This window comes from Carcharhinus amblyrhynchos, unplaced genomic scaffold (genome assembly GCF_965287045.1).
Source record: "Carcharhinus amblyrhynchos unplaced genomic scaffold, sCarAmb.v2.hapA scaffold_531, whole genome shotgun sequence".
Lineage (NCBI taxonomy): Eukaryota > Metazoa > Chordata > Chondrichthyes > Carcharhiniformes > Carcharhinidae > Carcharhinus > Carcharhinus amblyrhynchos.
This window is the reverse complement of record NW_027650271.1, coordinates 33529-51893: the sequence shown is the minus strand read 5'-3', so window position 1 is coordinate 51893 and position 18365 is coordinate 33529. Positions and strand designations below refer to the sequence as shown.

The 18365-nt window shown below is 52.7% G+C and overlaps 1 protein-coding gene across 1 annotated transcript; it reads right to left on the bottom strand.

Annotated features, from left to right (window-relative positions):
• Positions 1-2432: 2432 nt before the first annotated feature.
• LOC145339548 (uncharacterized) lies at positions 2433-16297 on the bottom strand. The gene is made up of 6 exons (XM_080184028.1): positions 15011-16297; positions 11643-11671; positions 9686-9847; positions 7132-7198; positions 6115-6222; positions 2433-3530 (listed from the first exon to the last, which is right to left on the bottom strand). Exons 1-6 carry the CDS (start codon positions 16160-16162, stop codon positions 2433-2435), a joined length of 2616 nt encoding a protein of 871 aa, XP_080040154.1. The 5' UTR covers positions 16163-16297.
• Positions 16298-18365: the final 2068 nt, after the last annotated feature.

The following is an 18365-nucleotide window of genomic DNA, read 5'->3' as shown; positions in this document are numbered from 1 at the left end:
AAAGATATGCAGGTTAGGTGGATTGGCCATGCTAAATTGCCCCTTAGTGTCCAAAGATATGCAGGTTAGGGTGGATTGGCCATGCTAAGTTGCCCCTTAGTGTCCAAAGATGTGTAGGTTAGGGGGATTGGCCATGCTAAATTGCCCCTTAGTGTCCAAAGATATGCAGGTTAGGTGGATTGGCCATGCTAAATTGTCCCTTAGTGTCCAAAGATGTACAGGTTAGATGGATTGGCCATGCTAAATTGCCCCCTAGTGTCCAAAGATGTGTGGGTTGGGTGGATTGGCCATGCTAACTGCGTGGTGTTTTGGGGGGTTGGGTGGGGGAGAGGGCCTGGGTGAGATACACACTTGAGTTTTCCCAATCCCATTTATATGAGTGGGCCAGTTCAGCGATTTGAAGGTTTTCTTATTAAGTTTATTAAGAAACAATTTTATATATGGTACATCAGCTACACGATAGAGACAGATAACCCATGACAGTTGAGAGAGTTGATTGATCCTAAAGTACAAATGGACAGTCGGGAGCATAGTTAGTTTTCAGCTCTTTTACTTGGGCAATGTTCCGAGTTTTGGTCACAGTGTTTAATAAAACTCTTCCCGCCACCCATTCCCCCCTCATCCCAGTCTTCCTTGCATTCACAGGATGCGGGGCCTCGTTGGCCAGGCCCAGTATTTACCCCCCCAATCCCTAATTACCCCCCTGGAGAAGGTGGTGGGTGAGCCGCCATCTTGAATCTGTAGCAGTCCCCGTGTGGTGTAAGTACACCCACCGTGCTGTTAGGGAGGGAGTTCCAGGATTGTGATTGGACATCAGTCCGTCCCCGTGTGTGTGGTGTAGGTACACCCACAGTGCTGTTAGGGAGGGAGTTCCAGGATTGTGATTGGACATCAGTCAGTCCCCGTGTGTGGTGTAGGTACACCCACAGTGCTGTTAGGGAGGGAGTTCCAGGATTTTGACCCCAGCCACAGTGAAGGAACGGCCGATATATTTCCAAGTCGGGATGGTGAGTGGCTCGGAGGGGGGGAACTTGCAGGGGGTGGTGTTCCCCATGTGTCTGCTGTCCCACCCCGCCTTGTCCTTCTAGGTGGTAGAGGTGGCGGAGGTTGAGGGGCGACCTGATAGGAGTCTCCAAGTTTATGAGAGGCATTAGACATTCAGGAGTGTGATGGAATACTCTCCACTTGCCTGGATGAGTGCGGCTCCCAACAACACTCGAGAAGCTCGACACCATCCAGGACAAAGCAGCCCCGCTCGATCGACACGCTAACCACAAACATTCACTCCCTCCACCACCGATGCACAGTGACAGCAGTGTGTACCATCTACAAGATGCACTGCAGCGACTCACCAAGGCTCCTTCCACAGCACCTTCCAAACCCACCACCTCTACCACCTAGAAGGACAAGGGGGGGGGGGGCAGCAGACACATGGGGAACACCACCCCCTGCAAGTTCCCCCCCTCCGAGCCACTCACCATCCCGACTTGGAAATATATCGGCCGTTCCTTCACTGTGGCTGGGGTCAAAATCCTGGAACTCCCTCCCTAACAGCACTGTGGGTGTACCTACACCACACACACGGGGGACTGACTGATGTCCAATCACAATCCTGGAACTCCCTCCCTAACAGCACTGTGGGTGTACCTACACCACACACACACACGGGGGGACTGACTGATGTCCAATCACAATCCTGGAACTCCCTCCCTAACAGCACTGTGGGTGTACCTACACCACACACACGGGGACTGACTGATGGCCAATCACAATCCTGGAACTCCCTCCCTAACAGCACTGTGGGTGTACCTACACCACACACACACGGGGGACTGACTGATGTCCAATCACAATCCTGGAACTCCCTCCCTAACAGCACTGTGGGTGTACCTACACCACACACACGGGGGACTGACTGATGTCCAATCACAATCCTGGAACTCCCTCCCTAACAGCACTGTGGGTGTACCTACACCACACACACGGGGGAGCTGACTGATGTCCAATCACAATCCTGGAATTCCTTCCCCAACGGCATTGTGGGTCAACCCACAGGACGTGGACTGCAGCGATTCAAGATGGCAGCTCACCACCACCTTCTCAAGGGGCAACTAGGGATGGGGGATAAATATTAGCCAGCCAGCGACACCCATGTCCCAGGAATGAATAACATGGGCAAATCCGCCATCAATCTTAAAGTCATAGAAAGGAAATGGTGGTTGGCACAAGATGGAGGCAGCATGGAGAGCACTGAATGTCATTCCCAGCATCTGACTGGTCCCATTCAATCTTTTTCTCACGCATTTGGGCCTATTGTACGTCGGTCCTCCTCCTCCTCCAATCAGGGGCGGGTCAGGTCATCTGTATTTACAAGATGGGGGAGGTCGTGTGTTGTTCAGAGGTCGCGGTTACGCCTAACCACTTGGCAAGGCCTACTCCCTGGTGGCAGCCTGGTTCCGGTGTTTTCTGGGCGCCGTGGCTGGAGGGTGCTCGGGAGAAGGCCGTGCCCTCGCTGTTGGCTCCAGGCCACCCCTCGCCGCGCCCTCCCCGCCTCCGCTGGTCCTCCCGGCGGCTGCCCGGGGCCTGCGCGCTGTGGCTTCCTCCTCCTCCTCCTCATCACGGCCCCACCCGGAGAGCTGGCGGCCGATTTCCTCGCCCCAACGGTGGGCCCAGCTCCTCGCCAGGCCGGGTGGGGTTGTCGGGCCGCGGCTGGCTCCCAGCGGCCCCGGGGAGAGGGGGAAGTCGCCCTTTCCCTCCAGGCCAGGCGGAGGGGGGCACTGGGACAACTTGGCGGGGCCGCTTCGGCCTAGTTGGTAGTTGAAGCCCTTTGGGGCGCCGGCTGGGGCCTTGCCCGCCGACGTCTTGCCCCAGCCCTCCGCAGCCTCGTCCTCCGAGCCCGCGGAACTGCTGACCTCCCCCTGCAGGTGGCGCGACTCCCGATTCCGGTCTCTCCGGAACGTTCCCTTCAGGCTCAGCTCCCTCGGGGCTACTTCGCTCGTGGCGCGAAGGGCCGCCGTCAGCCGCTCCCCCGGGTCGATGGGCCCGAACGGATCGTCGGGGGAGACGGCAAGGAGGCCCTCCGAGGGCGGGCACCCCTCCTCCGGCTTCCCCTCGGCCGCTCGGGCCTGGCCCCCTTTCCCCGGGCTCGGCCACCCCAGGAGAGGCTCGGCCTCGAGGCACTGGCTCCACGGGGTGAAGGCCGTCTGCCTGCGAGGGCCCAAAGACAGACGTGCCCTCGGCGGCCTGGTGGGCTCCTCGTGGCCCGACCGGGAGGTTTGCCCTTCCGGGCGGTGCAGCCCGTCGCTTGCTCGGCGCTGCGGCTTATCGGCTGCTGGCGGCGTTGCCGGGACCTTGGCCATCGGGTGGTTGGGGCCCTCGGCCCCCGATCCGGGCACCTCGTCCATGAAGGGGGCGGGCGGGGTGTAGACAGGAACGTCGAGAAAGGGTGAGCGGTCAACACCGGCGTGCAGGAGGTCATGCCCGTGTTGGGTGGCGGCCGTCGGCAGGAGGGTAGCAACCCGGTGAGGCGGCTAAACAGAAACAAACACAGGCACAAGAGTCACAAAGGTGCACCACAAACGGGGGCAAGCTGACATCACTATCTTTGCCCATTAAACTTACAAAAGGTTCATTTTGCAAACGTAATGGCAGATCCAAAATGGCCGACAATTTGTGGCCATGCAGTCAAAACCCATCGGCACCGGCTCCAACTGACACAAAATGGCCGACACACAAAAAATGGCCCAAACAAAATGGCTGCCACACAAAATGGCCACCACACAAAATGGCCACCACACAAAAATATGGCCCACACACAAAAATATGGCTCACACACAAAAATATGGCTCACACACAAAAATATGGCCCACACACAAAAATATGGCCCACACACAAAAATATGGCTCACACACAAAAATATGGCTCACACACAAAAATATGGCCCACACACAAAAAAAAGGTACCTGTGCAGGCGCGCTGGTCTGCGTAGACATCACTCTGCCCAAGTGTGAAGACCATTATTATCTTAATTTGCACATGGGATATAATTCCACCATTGTATGTTTCAGGCAGAGGGGGTAAAGGGAACGGGATGGGGGAGTGGTGGGTCGGGTTCTCTAATCTCGCCCGCCCCGGTGAACCGGGATTATGGGGAGAGCGCGGGGCAGTGGGATTTGATTGGGGATTGATACAGGGCGATGGAGAGAGAGCGGGGCTGTGGGATTAGTTTGGGGATTGATACAGGGCTATGGGGAGAGAGCGGGGCAGTGGGATTAGTTTGGGGATTGATACAGGGCTATGGAGAGAGAGCGGGGCAGTGGGATTAGTTTGGGGATTGATACAGGGCGATGGAGGGAGAGCGGGGCAGTGGGATTAGTTTGGGGATTGATACAGGGCTATGGGGAGAGAGCGGGGGGCAGTGGGATTAGATTGGGATTGATACAGGGCTATGGGGAGAGAGCGGGGGGCAGTGGGATTAGTTTGGGATTGATACAGGGCTATGGGGAGAGAGCGGGGGGCAGTGGGATTAGATTAGGGATTGATACAGGGCGATGGAGAGAGAGCGGGGGCAGTGGGATTAGTTTGGGGATTGATACAGGGCTATGGGGAGAGAGCGGGACAGTGGGATTAGTTTGGGGATTGATACAGGGCTATGGGGAGAGTGTGGGGCAGTGGGATTAGTTTAGGGATTGATACAGGACGATGGAGAGAGAGCGGGGCAGTGGGATTAGTTTGGGGATTGATACAGGGCGATGGAGAGAGAGCGGGGCAGTGGGATTAGTTTGGGGATTGATACAGGGCTATGGGGAGAGTGTGGGGCAGTGGGATTAGTTTGGGGATTGATACAGGGCGATGGAGAGAGAGCGGGGCAGTGGGATTAGTTTGGGGATTGATACAGGGCTATGGGGAGAGAGCGGGGGCAGAGGGTTTAGTTTGGGGATTGATACAGGGCTATGGGGAGAGAGCGGGGCAGTGGGATTAGTTTGGGGATTGATACAGGGCGATGGAGAGAGAGCGGGGCAGTGGGATTAGTTTGGGGATTGATACAGGGCTATGGGGAGAGTGTGGGGCTGTGGGATTAGTTTGGGGATTGATACAGGGCGATGGAGAGAGAGCGGGGCAGTGGGATTAGTTTGGGGATTGATACAGGGCTATGGGGAGAGAGCGGGGCAGTGGGATTAGTTTGGGGATTGATACAGGGCTATGGGGAGAGAGTGGGGCAGAGGGATTAGTTTGGGGATTGATACAGGGCTATGGGGAGAGAGCAGGACAGTGGGATTAGTTTGGGGATTGATACAGGGCTATGGGGAGAGTGTGGGGCAGTGGGATTAGTTTGGGGATTGATACAGGGCGATGGAGAGAGAGCGGGGCAGTGGGATTAGTTTGGGGATTGATACAGGGCTATGGGGAGAGAGCGGGGGCAGAGGGTTTAGTTTGGGGATTGATACAGGGCGATGGAGAGAGAGCGGGGCAGTGGGATTAGTTTGGGGATTGATACAGGGCTATGGAGAGAGAGCGGGGCAGTGGGATTAGTTTGGGGATTGATACAGGGCGATGGAGAGAGAGCGGGGCAGTGGGATTAGTTTGGGGATTGATACAGGGCTATGGGGAGAGTGTGGGGCAGTGGGATTAGTTTGGGGATTGATACAGGGCGATGGAGAGAGAGCGGGGCAGTGGGATTAGTTTGGGGATTGATACAGGGCTATGGGGAGAGAGCGGGGGCAGAGGGATTAGTTTGGGGATTGATACAGGGCTATGGGGAGAGAGCAGGACAGTGGGATTAGTTTGGGGATTGACACAGGGCTATGGGGAGAGAGCGGGGCAGTGGGATTAGTTTGGGGATTGATACAGGGCTGTGGGGAGAGAGTGGGGCAGTGGGATTAGTTTGGGGATTGATACAGGGCTATGGGGAGAGAGCGGGGGCAGTGGGATTAGTTTGGGGATTGATACAGGGCTATGGGGAGAGAGCGGGGCAGTGGGATTAGTTGGGGAATTAATATAGAGCTCTGGGGAGAGCGTGAGAAGGAGGGCATTAGTTAATTTGAGATTGAGGCCAGATTTCTTTCCCTCAGATTTTAATAACCTGTACTCAATATTTAATGGAAAGAGACTTACGTGAATATTTTCCAAGTTGCAGATGGTTCTCTGGGCATTTGTTAGCCTGTTGGTTAGCTCTGATATCTGCAGATTCAGATCCTTTCTCTCTGTCTCCATGCTTTGTGACTGAAAGGGTGATTAAATTTTCAATTACACATGGCTCCTGTTAAAATCAACTTCACAGACACATAGGTGGGTTAGCACTGCTGCCTCACAGCGCCAGGGACCCGGGTTCGATTCCCGGCTCAGGTCACTGTCTGTGAGGAGTTTGCACATTCTCCCCGTGTCTGCTTGGGTTTCCTCTGGATGCTCCGGTTTTGTCCCACAGTCTGAAAGATGTGCGGGTTAGGGGGATTGGCCATGCTAAATTGTCCCTTAGTGTCCAAAGATGTGCAGGTTAGGTGGATTGGCCATGCTAAATTGTCCCTTAGTGTCCAAAGATGTGCAGGTTAGGGGGATTGGCCATGCTAAATTGTCCCTTAGTGTCCAAAGATGTGTAAGTTAGGTGGATTGGCCATGCTAAATTGCCCCTTAGTGTCCAAAGATGTGTAGGTTAGGTGGATTGGCCATGCTAAATTGTCCCTTAGTGTCCAAAGATGTGCAGGTTAGGTGGATTGGCCATGCTAAATTGTCCCTTAGTGTCCAAAGATGTGCAGGTTAGGTGGATTGGCCATGCTAAATTGCCCCTTAGTGTCCAAAGATGTGTAGGTTAGGTGGATTGGCCATGCTAAATTGCCCCTTAGTGTCCAAAGATGTGTAGGTTAGGTGGATTGGCCATGCTAAATTGCCCCTTAGTGTCTAAAGATGTGTAGGTTAGGTGGATTGGCCATGCTAAATTGTTCCTTAGTGTCTAAAGATGTGCAGGTTAGGGGGATTGGCCATGCTAAATGTGCGCAGTTCCAGGGAGAGTGTCTCAGTAAGATACTCTGTCAGGGAGTTGGAGCAGACTTGTTGGGCTGAAGGGCCTCTTCTGCACTGTAGGGATTATTCTATCCTCTGTTCCCCTGTGTCAGAAGCTTGCAAGAGCGAACTTACGATGGTGTAGAGTTTCTCCTCCATGAGCTCGTTGACGTGTCGCGTGTTGGAATAATTCTCCTGTAGCCTGTGGGACAAAGCACAATGCTGGAGGTCAGATACTTCAGCGGGACGTGGGGTGGGTTAGGTCACACCTGGAGTTAGTATGAGCAGGTCTGGACTCCACACCTCACTGACCCTGGGTGAAACGCACTGGACTCCAAGGGGTTGAGCGGAGAGGGTCTTCCAGTTGGGGAAGGGTTTAAGCACTCTTGGCTCTGAGCCAGAAGCTCCAGGGTCAAACCCCAGCCCATGACTTGACGGCCAAGAAAAGAGGCAGAGAGGGGGAAGTCAGGAAGAGAGAGAACGAGAGACAGAGAGATAGAGAGAGAAAATGAAAAAGACAGAAGTAGGGGGGATAGTGGGGAAAGAAAGAAGGAAAGAGAGAGAGAGGGATAGAAACAGAGAGAGAGATGGAAGTCAGGAAGAGAGAAAAACTGAAACAAAGAGAGGGAGAGATGGAAGGAAGGGAGAAAGAGAGAACGAGAGAGAGAGAGAAAGTGAGAAAAAGACAGGGAGAGAAATGGAAGGAAGGAGAAAGAGAGAACAAGAGAGAGAGAGAAAAAAGCCAAGAAAAAGAGAGGGAGAGAGATGGAAGGGAGAACGAGAGAGAGAGAGAGAGAGAGAGAAACCGAGAAAAAGAGAGGGAGAGAGACAGAAGGAAGAAAGAGAGAACGAGAGAGAGAGAGAGAAAGAGAGAAAAAGAGAGGGAGAGAGACGGAAGGAAGAAAGAGAGAACGAGAGAGAGAAACCGAGAAAAAGAGAGGGAGAGAGATGGAAGGAAGGGAGAAAGAGAAAGAGAGAGAGAGAGAGAGAGATAGAGAGAGAAACTGAAAAAGACAGAAGTGGGAGGGATAGTGGGGAAAGAAAGAAGGAAAGAGAAAGAGAAAGATAGAAACAGAGAGAGAGATGGAAGGCAGGAAGAGAGAGAGAACGAGAGAGAGAGAGAAAGTGAGAAAAAGAGAGGGAGAGAGATGGAAGGAAGGGAGAGAGAATCCAAAAAAGAGAGCAAAGCGGAAGGGGGTGCGGTGGGGGGGGGGGAGAGATGGAATGAGAGAGAAAGAGGGACAGATGGAGAGAAACAGAAGAATAGAGAGAGGAGGAAAAGTTTTAAAGTTTTAAACTTAAAGTTTTTAAATTTTATTTATAAGTGTCATAAGTAAGGCTGACATTAACAATGCAATGAAGTTACTACAAATATCCCCTAGTCATCATACTTCAGCGCCTGTTCGGGTGCATTGAGGGAGAATTTAGCCCGGCCAATGCACCCAAGCCGCACATCTTTCAGACTGTGGGAGGAAACCGGAGCACCTGGAGGAAACCCACGCAGACACAGGGGGAAGGTGCAAACTCCACACAGACAGTGACCCAAGCCGGGAATCGAACCTGGGACCCTGGCGCTGTGAGGCAGCAGTGCTAACCCACTGTGCCACCCATTCCCGGGATCAGTGAACTTCCTCTGGATCTTCTCCAGAGGAGAAGGTTCCCCCCGCCTCCCCTCCCCTCAGTTAACATTGCCAGCTCCAACACTATAGTTCAAAAAGCCCCACCAACGCCTCTACTTTCTCAGGAGACTAAGGAGATTTGGCATGTCCGCTACGACTCTCACCAACTTTTACAGATGCCCCATAGAAAGCATCCTTTCTGGTTGTATCACAGCTTGGTCTGGGCTCCTGCTCTGCCCAAGACCGCAAGGAATAACAAAGGGTGGTGAATGTAGCCCCAATCCATCACACAAACCAGCCTCCCATCCATTGACTCCGTCTACACTTCCCGCTGCCTCGGGGAAAAGCAGCCAGCATAATCAAGGACCCCCACACACCCCGGACATTCTCTCTTCCACCTTCTTCCATCGGGAAAAAGATACAAAAGTCTGAGGTCCCGTACCAACCGACTCAAGAACAGCTTCTTCCCCGCTGCTGTCAGACTTTTGAATGGACCTACCTCGCATTAAGTTGATCTTTCTCTACACCCTAGCTGTGACTGTAACACTACATTCTGCACCCTCTCCTTTCCTTCTCTATGAACGGTATGCTTTGACTGTAGCGCGCAAGAAACAATACCTTTCACTATATCCCAATTTATCATTGCCAACTCACCAAACCCGCACATCTTTGGACACTAAGGGGCAATTTAGCATGGCCAATAGCCCTAACCCACACATCTTTGGACACTAAGGGGCAATTTAGCATGGCCAATCCACCTAAGCTGCACATCTTTGGACACTAAGGTGCAATTTAGCATGGCCAATCCACCTAAGCTGCACATCTTTGGACACTAAGGTGCAATTTAGCATGGCCAATCCCCCTAACCTACACACCTTTGGACACTCACAGGCAATTTAGCATGGCCAATCCACCTAACCTGCACATCTTTGGACACTAAGGGGCAATTTAGCATGGCCAATCCACCCTAACCTGTACATCTTTGGACACTCACAGGCAATTTAGCATGGCCAATCCACCTAACCTGCACAATACTGTGACAATAATAAATCAAATCAAAATTAATTAACCTCTGGAATTTTGCCCGCAGTTCCTCCAGGTCGGCCTGTGCCCGCTGCAACTCAGTCTCCAGGTGCCCGTGGCTGGATTTGAAGTCAGCATCCATTTTCTCCGTCCTGTGGGCAGCGCACCCCAGGTTCCTCTGTAGGCCGCTGCTCTCCTCCTGTATATACCTGGGCATGGGGGACACGGAACTGACATCAACACTTCCCATGATACACAGTCCCCACAACGAGAATGGGGATAGCTTTTTTTTTTAATTCATCTGCGGGACATGGGCGTCACTGGCTGGGCCAACATTTATTGCCCAGTTGCCCCTTGGAGGGGCAGTTGAGAGTCAACCACATTGCTGTGGCTCTGGAGTCACATGTAGGCCAGACCGAGGTAAGGACGGCAGATTTCCTTCCCTAAAGGGAACCGGATGGGGTTTTCCGACAATGGGTTATCAGTAGATTCTTAATCACAGACATTTTTTAGTGAATTCAAATTCCACCGTCTGCCGTGGCGGGATTCGAACCCAGGTCCCCCAGAACATTAGCTGAGTTTCTGGATTAATAGTCCAGTGATAATACCACTACACCGTCACGTTCCCTTGCGAGAGGTTGCCACATTCTAGCAACATCATGAATCTCTTCCTAATGGAAATATCTTCCCCACATCCACTCTATCCAGGATTTCTGGTAGTTTCAGTGAGATTCCAACCCCCTCATCCTTCTAAACTCCATCCAGTACAGACCCAGAGTCTTCAACACTCCTTATACGTGATTCATACAATCATATAAGTCTCATCATAAAATCCTGACAGTGCAGAAGGAGGCTACTCAGCCCATCGAGTCTGCACCGACCACAACCCCACCCAAGTCCTTTCCCCGTAACCCCACATATTTATCCCACTAATCCGCTCTAACACTAAGGGCCTTTAGTTTGGATCCAGAGGAAATTCACAATAAGGATTCTGGGAACAGGTGGCATGGTGGCACAGTGGGTTAGCCCTGCTGCCTCTCAGTGCCAGTGACCCAGGTTCGAATCCTGGCCTGGATCACTGTCTGTGCGGAGTCTGCACATTCTCCCCGTGCCTGCGTGGGTTGAAAGTTAGGTGGATTGGCCATGTTAAATTGCCCCCTTAGAATCCAAACATGTGTAGGTTAGGTGGATTGGCCATGCGAAATTGCCCCTTAGTGTCCAAAGATGTGCAGGTTAGGTGGATTGGCCATGCTAAATTGCCCCTTAGTGTCCAAAGATGTGTAGGTTAGGTGGATTGGCCATGCTAAATCGCCGTTTAGAATCCAAAGATGTGCAGGTTAAGGGGATTGGCTATGTTAAATTGTCCCTTAGTGTCCAAAGATGTGCAGGTTAGGTGGATTGGCCATGCTAAATTGTCCCTTAGTATCCAAAGATGTGCAGGTTAGGTGGATTGGCCATGCTAAATTGTCCTTTAGTGTCCAAAGGTGTGCGGGTTAGGTGGATTGGCCATGCTAAATTGCCCCTTAGTGTCCAAAGATGTGCAGGTTAGATGGATTGGCCATGCTAAATTGCCCCTTAGTGTCCAAAGACGTGCGGGTTAGGTGGATTGGCCATGCTAAATTGTCCTTTAGTGTCCAAAGATGTGCGGGTTAGATGGATTGGCCATGCTAAATTGCCCCTTAGTGTCCAAAGATGTGCGGGTTAGGTGGATTGGCCATGCTAAATTGTCCTTTAGTGTCCAAAGATGTGCGGGTTAGGTGGATTGGCCATGCTAAATTGTCCTTTAGTGTCCAAAGATTTGCAGGTTAGGTGGATTGGCCATGGGGGGAGAACATGCAGACTCAACATAGACAGTGACCCGAGTCAGGAATTGAACCCACTTCCCTGGCGCTGTGAGGCAGCAGCGCTAACCACTTGCCCCGGTTTTGAGAATTTCTAGTCAAAAAGTACAGAGTGATTCAAGAAACTAACAGAAGCTGAAGAGTCCAAAAAGAGAAAACCTACCTCAGATGGTGAGCATCGGTCAGCATCTCCTGGAGAGAGAAATAAGAAAGGATCATCAGTCTTCCCAGCCTCGGAATTCTTTTCACACTGAACTTATTCACTCAATCAGAACCTCTGCTGTTGCTATCCCCAGAATGAAAAGCCAGCATAAACTTGGATATGAAGGGTGCCAGCAACACTTGCCCAAATTGGTCGAAAACAAAGGAGTGGCACAGTGGGTTAGCACTGCTGCCTCACAGCGCCAGGGACCTGGGTTCGATTCCCAGCCTCGGGTCACTGTCTGTGCAGACTCTGCATGGGTTTCCTCCGGGTGCTCCGGTTTCCTCCCACAGTCCAAAGATGTGCGGGTTCGGTGGATTGGCCATGCTAAATTGCCCCCTAGTGTCCAAAGATGTGTAGGTTAGGTGGATTGGCCATGCTAAATTGCCCCTTAGTGTCCAAAGATGTGTAGGTTAGGTGGATTGGCCACGCTAAATTGCCCCTTAGTGCCCAAGGATGTGCAGGTTAGGTGGATTGGCCATGCTAAATTGCCCCTTAGTGTCCAAAGATGTGTAGGTTAGGTGGATTGGCCATGCTAAATTGCCCCTTAGTGTCCAAAGATGTGTAGGTTAGGTGGATTGGCCATGCTAAATTGCCCCTTAGTGCCCAAAGATGTGCACGTTAGGTGGATTGGCCGTGCTAAATTGCCCCTTAGTGTCCAAAGGTATGCAGGTTAGGTGGATTGGCCATGCTAAATTGCCCCTTAGTGTCCAAAGGTATGCAGGTTAGGTGGATTGGCCACGCTAAATCGCCGTTTAGAATCCAAAGATGTGCAGGTTAGGTGGATTGGCCATGCTAAATTGCCCCTTAGTGTCCCAAAGATGTGTAACTTAGGTGGATTGGCCATGCTAAATTGCCCCTTAGTGTTTGAAGATGTGTAGGTTAGGTGGATTGGCCATGCTAAATTGCCCCTTAGTGTCCAAAGATGTGTAAGTTAGGGGCAGATTGGCCATGCTAAATTGCCCCTTAGTGTTTGAAGATTGTGACCTAAGCCTAACCTACTAGCTGTGGCCTCACCAATGCTCTGTACAATTCCAAAATTACCTCCGTGCTCTTGTACTCCATACCACGACCGGTAAAAACAAGTGCTGCCTGGGATGGAGTGTTTGAGCTATAAGGAGAGATTGGATAGACTTGGACTGTTTTCTCCAGAGCAGAGAAGGGGACATTGAGGTGTGTAAGATTCTGAGGGCCATCGACAGGATGAGTAGGGAGCGGCTGTTCCCCTTGGTTGAAGGGTCATTCCCAAGGGGGCATAGATTCAGAGGTGATTCACAGAATCCTACAGTGCAGGACAGGCCCTTTGGCCCATCGAGTCTGCACCGATGCATGTAAGGCCCTGCCCTGCCTATCTAATCCCACTTGCCAACACTTGACCCATAGCCCTGAATGTTACGCCACTTTAGAGGTAGATACTATAGGTGGAGAATAGATGGGCTGTATGACTTCACAGGATCATAAAAACCCAACAGCGCAGAAAGAGGCCATTCGGCCCATTGAGTCTGCACGAACCACAATCCCACCCAGGCCCTACCCCCATATCCCTACATATTTACCCACTAATCCCTTTAACCTCCGCATCTCAGGACACTAAGGGGCAATTTTAGCATGGCCAATCAACCTAACCCGCACATCTTTGGATTGTGGGAGGAAACTGGAGCACCCGGAGGAAACCCACGTAGACACGGGGAGAATGTGCAAACTCCACACAGACAGTGACCTGAGCCGGGAATCGAACCGGGTCCCTGGAGCTGTGAGATAGCAGGGTTAACCACTGTGCTACCGTGCGACCCACTTTACAAGTGAATTTTTTTTTTATGACAATCAATAATAGTTGTTACGGTTTTCCCATGACTGAAACTGGCTTTATAGTTCCAGATTTTTTATTAATCGAATTTGAATTTCCCCACCCGGGGGGGAGATACCTCATACTAGGTTGTTGCATAAGGTTAAATCTCACGGGATCCAGGGTGAGGTAGCTAAATGGATACAAAATCGGCTTCTTGACAGAAGCCAGAGGATGATTGTAGAGGGTTGTTTTTCAAACTGGAGGCCTGTGACCAGCGGTGTGCCTCAGGGATCAGTGCTGGGTCCACTGTTATTTGTCATTTATATTAATGATTTGGATGAGGATATAGGAGGCACGGTTAGTAAGTTTGCAGATGACACCAAGCCTGGTGGCAGAGTAGACAGTGAAGAAAGTTATCTCCGATTGCAACGAGATCTTGATCAATTGGGCCAGTGGGCTGACGAGTGGCAGATGCAGTTTAATTTAGATAAATGCATCACCTTGCATTTTGGTCGATGGAACCAGGGCAGGACTCACTCAGTTAATGGTAGGGCGTTGGGGAGAGTTACAGAACAAAGAGATCTAGGGGTATAGGGTTCATAGCTCCTTGAAAGTGTACAGAGTGGTGAAGAAGGCATTTAGCATGCTTGGTTTCATCGGTCAGAACATTGAATACAGGAGTTGGGACGTCTTGTTGAAGTTGTACAAGACATTGGTAAAGCCACACTTGGAATACCGTGTACAGTTCTGGTCACCCTATTATAGAAAGGATATTATTAAACTAGAAAGAGTGCAGAAAAGATTTACTAGGATGCTACTGGGACTTGATGGTTTGAGTTACAAGGAGAGGCTGGATAGACTTTTCCCCGGAGCGTAGGAGGCACAGGCAGCACGGTGGTGCAGTGGTTAACACTGATGCTTCACAGCGCTAGGGACCCGGGTTCGATTCCCGGCTCGGGTCACTGTCTGTGTGGAGTCTGCGCGTTCTCCCCGTGTCTGCGTGGGTTTCCTCCGGGTGCTCTGGTTTCCTCCCACAATCTGAAAGACGTGCTGGTTAGGGTTTGTTGACCCGAACAGGCGCCAGATTGTGGCGACTAGGGGAATTTCACATTAACTCCATTGCAGTGTTAATGTATGGCTTTGGGGGTGATCTTGTAGAGGTCTATAAAATAATGAGGGGCACAGATCAGCTAGATAGTCAATATCTTTTCCCCAAAGGTAGGGGAGTCTAAAACTAGAGGGTTTAAGGTGAGAGGGGAGAGATACAAAAGGGTCCAGAGGGGCAATTTTTTTCACACAGAGGGTGGTGAGTGTCTGGAACGAGCTGCCAGAGGTAGTAGTAGAGGGGGGTACAATTTTGTCTTTTAAAAAGCATTTAGACAGTTACATGGGTACGATGGGTATAGAGGGATATGGGCCAAACGTGGGGTTTAAAATAAAAGGGGCAGCATGGACAAGTTGGGCCGAAGGGCCTATCTCCATGCTGTAAACCTCTACGGATGCCCTGGTGGGATTCGAACCCACGAGTTGTTCTCCTTACCTGAGCGAGGCCTGCTGCTTGAGGCTGTATCTCAATGACCCAGGGCTCCTCTGGGCTGGAGCTCGAGTTGGCGTACGTGTCCCTGGCGGGTGTCCCCGGCTGGGGGTGGCGAACCGGGCCCATCTCGAGGCTGGAGGCCGAATCTGTCAGCTTGCCGCTGCCGCCGCCGCCTCCTTCTCCCTCCTGGCGGTGCCCTCTGCCCGGCGAGTCCCGCTCCAGATGCCAAGCGGCGCCCATTGTGGCGAGACGCCCGGCCTCCAGCGGGATGGGTCTGGCCCGGGCCGGGCCTGGCTCGGGGCCCCTCACCCCCTCCGGCTGCCTGGGGCCTTCGTCGGTCGGCTGGCGTTTGGGGCTCCGTCGCGGGCCGGGGGAGTGCCCCCCCACCTCGGGGCTGGCGCTCCGGCCCTCCCTCCTGTGCCGGGCCGGGGCCTCCTCCTGCCAGGCCTTGGCGTCCCGCGAGGAGGCAGCGCCGGCCTTGGCCACGCTCGGCTCCCCGTCCCCTCTGACGGGCCCGTCCTGCGGCCTCAGGAACCTGAGGCTGGCCGGGCTGAAGACCTGGGCCGTGATCTCGTCCAGGAACCGGGAAAATTTCACCTTCTGCCTCGCCCACCTCTCGCCAGCCGGCGCCAGCTCTGGCCCCTGGCCGCTCCGGCCTTTCCTGCCCTCACCCGGTGTCCCGGGGCCTGGCGGCGGGCTAGGGCCCTGGGGAGGCCCCAGGGTGACGGACTCCATCGACCTGGCCCGCCTCAGTTCGGTGGGCCGCGTCCTGTCCTGCGGGGCCCTGCCTTGCCAGTGCCGGGGGTCCAGGATGAGGGCCTGTTGAGGCGACACACGGCCCCGCTCCTCTCTGGCGTCACCGGGGTTCGCCGGGTCGGTGCCGCTCTCCCGCGCCGGCTGCACCTCCAGGCAGGACTGCTCCCGTCGCACCAGCAGTGGGCGAGGGGCGTAGGCGCTCCCCTCGAGGCTGGCCTCCGACGACAGGGAGGTGGAGGAGAAGGACGAGTGGGAAGGCAGGCAGTTCCTCCTGGTTGGGCCACCACCTCGCCCCCTGGGGTCCGCCTTGACGCTGGCTTCTCCTCTCCCTGAACTCCGCTGCGGAACAGGACTGAAGAATTTCTCCATCACCTTTAACTTGCCAGCTGGTACCTCCATATCCCCCCACGGCAAGGTGGGGGGAGTGACAGCTCTGTCTATCTGACCCTCTCTCTCTCTCTCTGTGTCTCTCCCTCTCTCTATCTGTCTTTCACTGTCTCTCTCAGTCTCTGTGACTGTGTCTCTCTCTCTCTGTCTTCTCTCTGTCTCTTCCTCTCTCAATGTCTCTCTCTCTGAGTCTATCTCTGTCTCTCTTTCACTGTATCTCTCACTCTGTCGCTGTGACTGTGTGTGTGCCTCTGTCTTCTTTCTGTCTCTCTCCTGGGTCTCCCCCTCTCTCTCTGTGTCTATCTCTGTCTCTCTTTCACACTCTTCTCCATGTCTCTCACTCTGTCTCTGTGACTATGTGTGTCTCTCTCTCTGTCTTCTATCTTCTTCTCTCTCCCTGTCTTCCCCTATATCTCTCTCTCTTCTTCTCTGTCTGTCTCTCTCTCCCTCTATCTTCTTCCCTATGTCTCTCTCCCTCTTCTTCCCTATGTCTCTCTCCCTCTCTCTGTCTTCTTCTCTCTGTCTCTCTCCCTCTCTCTGTCTTCTTCCCTATGTCTCTCTCCCTCTCTCTGTCTTCTTCTCTCTGTCTCTCTCCCTCTCTCTGTCTTCTTCTCTGTCTCTCCCTCAGTCTCTTTTAAAATTAAATTTGAAGTTTATTTATTAGTGTCACAAGTAGGCCTACATTAGCAATCAAGTTACTGCGAAAATCCCCTAGTCGCCCACACTCCGGCACCTGTTCAGGTACACTGGGAGAGAATTTAGCATCTAACCAGCACGTACTTTCGACTGTGGGTGGAAACCGGAGCACCCGGAGGAAACCCACACAGACACGGGGGAGAACGCGCAAACTCTGCGCAGACAGTGACCCAAGCTGGGAATTGAACCCGGGTCCCGCTAATCACTGTGCCACCATGCCATTCTGTCTCTCCCGCTCTTTGTCTCTCTCTTGCTATCTCCTCTCTCTGCCTCTTTGTCTCTCTCTTGCTATCTGCCTCTTTCTCTCTCCTCCTCCTCTCTCTTTCTCTCTCGCTTATAAGACCCTCACCCAATCATGTGGCGAGCCTCGAAGGCGGCCCACTTCATTGGTCCACAGATGACGTTGCTGTGGTGACACTGGATGGCACTCCCCTGCCCCCAAAGCCAGAACACTGAATCGATTGACGCAGTGGACAGTTAACTGCCAATACCCATTGCTATCATGTGTGCCTTCAGCCAAGCACGAGACACCAACGCAACTGACAATGACCTCCACTGAGACAACCTCCCGCTAGTCACTGTCCTTCAACTATGTCCCAGCCCCCATCACTCATCCAACACCTAACCCCTCGCGTTAATGCTGAGGGAGAGTCACACAGGCTCAAAATGGTTAACTCTGTTCCTCTCGCCCTACATTTTCACAACGTCCACTGTTTTCGTCTCCGATTCTGGCCATCCACGTTATTTTTTTCTTTCCATCATCCCTACCTTCGTGTTCAATTCCTCTCCTAATGGGTGCCACAGTGGGTTAGCACTGCTGCTTCACGGCGCCAGGGAACCGGGTTCAATTCCCAGCTCGGGTCACTGTCTGTGCAGAGTCTGCACGTTCTCCCCGTGTCCACGTGGGTTTCCACCGGGTGCTCTGGTTTCCTCCCACAGTCCAAAGATGTGCAACTTAGGGGGGATTGGGCATGCTAAATTGCCCCTTGTTGTCCAAAGATGTGTGGGTTAGATGGATTGGCTATGCTAAATAGCCCCTTGTTGTCCAAAGATGTGTAGGTTGGATGGATTGACTATGCTAAATTGCCCCTTAGTGTCCAAAGGTATGTAGATTAGGTGGATTGGCCATGCTAAATTGCTCCTTAGGGTCCAAACATGCGTGGGTTAGGTGGATTGGCTATGCTAAATTGCCCCTCAGTGTCCAAAGGTGTGTAGATTAGGTGGATTGGCTATGCTAAATTGCCCCTCAGTGTCCAAAGGTGTGTAGATTAGGTGGATTGGCTATGCTAAATTGCTCCTTAGGGTCCAAAGATGTGCAGTTTAGGGGGATTGGCCATGCTAAATTGTACCATGATGTCAGAGGGATTAGCAAGGTAAATAGGTGGCATTACAGGGGTTGGGTGGGATTGTTGTCAGTGCTGGCTCGATGGGCTAAATGGCCTTCTTTCACACTGCAGGAATTCTACGAGCAAAGGGATAGGCGTTCCAGGCTCAAAGGGCTGAAACGGCCTCCTTCTGC

Excerpts from the sequence above, each read along its gene's own strand:
- LOC145339548 (XM_080184028.1), bottom strand. The coding sequence starts at position 16,162 with ATGGAGGTACCAGCTGGCAAGTTAAAGGTGATGGAGAAATTCTTCAGT. Across the intron at positions 11,672-15,010 it reads AAGCAGCAGGCCTCGCTCAG|GAGATGCTGACCGATGCTCA; the intron begins GTAAGGAGAACA and ends TTCTCTCTCCAG. Across the intron at positions 9,848-11,642 it reads ACCGATGCTCACCATCTGAG|GTATATACAGGAGGAGAGCA; the intron begins GTAGGTTTTCTC and ends CCCCATGCCCAG.